Genomic DNA, 5,378 nt, shown 5'->3' on the forward strand with positions numbered 1-5,378 from the left:
GGTCCACGGCTCGCTGCTGGCAGGGCCACCGCTGAGAGCCCAGGTGTCCCGAGAACCCTGGTGGGAGGTTGTGAGTTGAGGTCACCGGATGAGAATCCCAATGCAAAGACATCCAAAGATGGGGCTGCCACCCCCTCCCCCCGCAAGCCCCCTCCCCTCCAGGCCCCTCCTTGGCTGGACTCACCCAGAGAGAGGGAGTTTAAGATGATGCCAGAGCAGTGGTTAAGAATCCGTCTGCCAATGCAGGGGACATGGGTTCGAGCCCTGGTCCGGGAAGATCCCACATGCCGCGGAGCAACTAAGCCTGTGCGCCACAACTACTGAGCCTGCGCTCTAGATCCCGCGAGCCACAACTACTGAGCCCACGTGCCACAACTACTGAAGCCTGCGCGCCTAGAGCCCATGCTGCACAACAAGAGAAGCTACTGCAAGGAGAAGCCCGGGCACTGCAGCAAAGAGTAGGCCCCGCTCGCCTCAACTAGAGAAAGCCCGCACACAGCAATGAAGACCCAACGCGGCCAAAAAAAAAAAAAGATGATGCCGGAGAAGGTCATGCCCATCAGGAACCGGAAGAAGCAGTAGGCGCCGAAGGAGCAGAAGTACGCTGTGGCTGCCCACGAAACTGCCAGCTGCAGGTACGACCAGACCAGGGGGCCTTGTGGCCCAGCCTGAGCCTGGCCATGGGCGCAGGGTTAGGGTTCCTAGGAGGCAGCAGTATCCCCCATGCGGGCTGTGGAGGGAGGGTAAGAAGAAGCTACCCCCTCACCATCTGAAAGCCACTTGTCTGTAATAGATGCGCACCCGCTGGGACCCAGACACTGGCAGGACCAGGGAGGGAGAAGCCTGGTGTGGAAGGAAAGTGGGGATGAAGAGACGTATTCCCTCCTTCGTTCTTTCACTCAAGGAATATTTCTGGCTCCCTACCAAGCCCCTACTCTCCCAGGGTCGGGGAAAGACAGAGATTCTGCAAAGGCTCAGAGGCAGGTGCAGTGGGTTATGAGAGGGTCCCCTGAACAGCTCTCTGGCAGGAGGGAGCCCTCAAACCAGAACTCATGGGGGGCAAACCCTTGGCAGGGCCCAGGCTGGTGGGAGCAGGACCCCAGAGTCCAGTCTTTTGGTTCAGACTGAATGAGAACCTTCAGTTTTCACTTTTTTGTGAGCAGCGCACAAAACCCCAAGTTAACCCTCCTCTATCTCATTCTTGAATTTCCCTCCAAAAGAAAACTGCAGTTAAGAAGAACCTTCATTCACGTCTATGTGGCACGTGCGTACCATGCCCGGGGGCGCCCCACTCACTCTGAGGGTGAGAACTTTAAAGATCTCTCCTAAATGGTGAAGACCACTTGACTCAAGTCTAAAATTGCTGAGGAAGAGAGGATGACCCCCTGACACCCTCGTGAACGTCTCTGGAGGGGGGTGCAGGCTTGCTCCTAGCCTGACCAGCGCCGCTCTCCGTACCAGCAGCCCCGCAGGGAACCTTGCAGGAGCTGCTTCCCTCCATCCGTCAGCCAGGGGACCACGGCTCATCCTCCCGGGTCTGGAGTCACCTGGAGACAGGGAGGGGAGATGCAGCAACAACTAGGTACACGGGCACACTCTCACTGGCTAGCTCATGGCAGATTTGTGCTTGCTTACAAAGACCAGTGTTTCTAATAAACAGTATCATAAACTTGACTTTTTTTTAAAAATTAATTTTATTTATTTATTTTTGGCTGCCTTGGGTCTTCGTTGCTGCGTGCGGGCTTTCTCTAGTTGTGGCAAGCAGGGGCTACTCTTCGTTGTGGTGCACAGGCTTCTCATTGCGGTGGCTTCTCTTGTTGTGGAGCATGGGCTCTAGGTACATGGGCTTCAGTAGTTGTAGCACGTGGGCTCAGTAGTTGTGGCTCATGGGCTCTAGAGCACAGGCTCAGAAGTCGTGGTGCACGGGCTTAGCTGCTCCGCGGCATGTGGGATCTTCCTGGACCAGGGCTCGAACCTGTGTCCCCTGCATTGGCAGGCAGATTCTTAACCACTGCACCACCAGGGAAGCCCATAAACTTGACTTTTGTAAAACAAACTGGACTAGTCATTTTGGGGAGGCTAGGGTGGGGCAGGCCTTGTTACACCACAGAGGGGTCCATGGCCAGGGTAGGGGGGCCTTGGCACTGCCCCATTTGTAAGTGAGGGTCCAGGGCTGGAGCCCCAGCTTGGCCAGGTGAGCAGCATTTCTCCTCCACACACCCCATGATAGACTCATTCCCTCCCTTCCTCCCTTCCTTCCTCCCTCCCTTTCTCCCTCCCTTCCTTCCTTCCTTCCTTCCTTCCTTCTGTTACACAGATGTTCATTGATCACCTCTAAGTGGCAGGCCTGAGCTGGGGGCTGGTGATGAACAAGACACTATGAATAAGATACAGGCTCATACACAGAAAGACCGGACATGTCTTGACACGGGGCGACCAGGGCTATGACAGGACCACCCGTGAGGGGCCTGAAGCACCTTGCACACTCCAGGGTGTGGGGTCTGCAGTCGAGGAGGGCCCCCAGAACCTGAACAGTGAGAGGAGGGGCTGCAGGGAGGGGAGAGGAGGGGGGAGAGAGAGGGGAGGAGGAGCAGGGAAGGAATGGGAAAGAGGATGGAGGAGGCAAGGAGCCGACTCCATCAGAACCATGGTGTGTGCTGCATTTCCGGGCGTCTCTCTATCCTCAGGGGCCCTTTTGGTCAGTTGTGGCTCATCTGCACAGTGGGATGCAGCCCGGACGCGGGGAGGACAGGAGAGCTTTTTCTGAAGGAATACGCAGAGGCCACGAATGACGTAAAAGCCATATACAAAACCATGTATGGGTGTGTCAGCATTTGTATAGAAAAGGGGGATGGAGCACATGTACATGTTCACCTGGTTTGTATAAAGTCATAAAAAATCTCTGTAAGGTACACGGAAACCAGGCTGTAGAAATCACAGCTGTAGAAATCACTGGAGTGTGGGGCAGAGGGGAGAACGCTTCCTTGCACACCCGCTTGTACCTTCTGGAATTTTGAACCTTGTGAATGTATTGTATGTATTATCTATTTTAAAATACACAAACTTTAATAAAGAAAAGTTAATGAAGAGGCGCGGGAGGCTGGGACCCTCGTCCCCAAAGGCTCACCTGTCTGCAAGCCTGCCAAACACCGCGGCGCCCACCAGCACCCCGGCCATGTAGACGGACTGAGCCAGGTCTCGGAGGGCACGGGCCTCACACACCAGATCCCACTACGGGGAAGGGAGGGACGCTCCAGCCTTGGCCTTGGGCAGCAGCCCCCCCGGCCCCCCAACCCGGCCCCCCCCACGACCTCCATCACGATGGTGGACGGGAAAACACTGCGGTCATAGACCGAGTCATCCTTGCGGCCCTTGGTGGCCGCCCCGTGGACGGAGGTGTTGGGGCCCAGGAGGGCCCACTGAGGCTGCGTGAAGTGTCGGCATGGCTCGGGGGGCCCCAAGCAGGTCCAGGGGTACGGTGGCCCTCAGCCAGGCCCCCGAGCCATTGACAGTGGCCGCAGTGTGGTTGGCGGGCCTTTGGCAGTAGTGGCGGGGCACGGCGGCCGTGAAGTTCAGTGGTGGCAGGCCAGCAGGCTGCAGGGCCGTGTAGACCAGCTGGAAGCCGCCCATGCCACCCAGGGCGTCCAGCAGGCCTGTGAAGGCCATGGCCATGGGCCTGACCTGAGGCCCAGCCTCGGAGCCTTACATAAAGGGGCTGGGATGGGGCCCTGGGAGGTGGAGGAACAGGCCAGGGTTAGGACCTCAGATGCCCCGTGTCCCGCAACTCAGAGGGGTCAGGTTACACCTCACAGGAGGCCTCCGGTGTCCCCAGGTCTGCAGCGCTCCCCCTCCTGCCAGGCCCTTTCTCCTCATTTCTCCCAGCCTCTCACCTCCGAGTTAGAAAAGCGAGGGGTCCTAGAGGGCCGCCTCACATCCCACTGCCCAGATCTGCAGGCTCAGCCCCCCGCCCATGGCCTTCGCAGGGGGGACCCCAGCTGTAAATGTGGCACCATCATCACCCTCCCCTTTTCTCTGGAGGCCACTGTGAGGCATCTTCAAGAGCCCAATTCCAGGGGACTCCCCTGGCAGTCTAAAGGTTGAGACTCTGCGCTTCCAATGCGGGGGACACGGGTTCGATCCTTGGTCGGGGAACTAGGATCCCACAAGCCAAGTGATGAGGCCAAAAAAAAAAAAAAAAAAGCGCGCAATTCCAGCCTCAGCACACGGAACCCAGTCCTGTCCCTGGGCTCCCTTGACGCCGGAGCCTTAAATGCTTGGAGGTCACATAAGGGGGTGCCAGTGATTACAGCTGCTTGCCCCTCCCTCACTTCCCTGGAAGTCAGAGGCTGCATAGGAGACACTTGGAAAAAAGTCCTTGAAAAATGCCCAAATAGGGCAACCAAGAGGAAGTCCTGCTCTCCCTGCCCCCACCCCAGGTACTCTCAGGCTGGGGGTGTGGGAGGGGTCAGGGTCTCCGCTCATCCAGACCCACAGTGTTCCAACCTCTCATCAAAGGAAACCCAATACAGAGAACTAAGCGGGTGGGGCCTGGTGCACCTGGCTCCCCGCCCCTCCACCTGGCCCCTCTCACAAACCAGCCCAGGAGTCCAGGAAGTGACGGACCACTCCCCTTGCTGATGAGGATGCTGAGGCCTAGCAGGACTTGGCCCAGGGACTCCCAACGGCAAAATGCAGATTCCAGGCCCTGTGCCCGACAGTCTGCCACTCGGGGCTCCACCTGGGGCTCCTGGTGGCTGAGGGCAGCCCCCACCCCCCAGCTGGGCTCCTTCAGTCTTTGCTCTGCAGACGCTGCTGCCCTGGTTTGCGGCTCACCCCTCCCCACGCTGTCCCAGCCCCTCCTCTACCCCCACCTCAACCTACTCTTTTTCTTATCTCTGGTAAGAAGAGCTGGGATCCCAGAGGGGCTGGAGCAGCTTATAGAAGCTGCAGGTGTCTGGGTCACAGGGGCAACTCCCCTCCCCCACCCTCGAGAAGACTTAAAGGAGGCTCTGTGTCCTGGGGAGCTTCCTGGGGGTCAGGTTTGTGCTAAGTTAGGGGTTTGGGTTTCAGCCAGAGCCTCACGGGCAGGGTGTGCGGGGAAAGAAGGGGTCAGGGCTTAGAGGAGGGGGGCATGTAGGACCAGCAGGGCCATGTGGGACCTCAGCAGTATGGTCCTGTCCCTGCAGCCGGGGGGGCCCCATCCTGCCCTCCCAGATGCCCAGGACTCCAGCAGAGGTGCGAGCCTCCAGGGCGATGGGGAAGGGGATGGAGGGCAGGGCAGGGGCGGGTGTGAGGCCCTGAGCAGTCCCTGCAGGACAAGGCTTGCTGTGCCCTCCCGGGCAGCAGGTTTAGGCAGAAACACACTCCAGAGTCAAAGG

The 5,378-nt window shown here is 58.6% G+C and overlaps 1 protein-coding gene across 1 annotated transcript; it reads right to left on the minus strand.

Moving 5' to 3' along the window:
- Window positions 1–200: 200 nt before the first annotated feature.
- Window positions 201–3,666, minus strand: LOC309606674 (solute carrier family 22 member 20-like; the record flags this gene model as incomplete). The annotated part of the gene is given in 5 exon segments (XM_082343967.1): window positions 201–655; window positions 658–668; window positions 3,128–3,231; window positions 3,312–3,461; window positions 3,463–3,666. Coding segments are annotated over 5 exon segments (702 nt in total). The 3' UTR covers window positions 201–422.
- Window positions 3,667–5,378: the final 1,712 nt, after the last annotated feature.

This window comes from Balaenoptera borealis, assembly GCF_965194805.1.
Source record: "Balaenoptera borealis genome assembly, chromosome: 11".
NCBI lineage: Eukaryota > Metazoa > Chordata > Mammalia > Artiodactyla > Balaenopteridae > Balaenoptera > Balaenoptera borealis.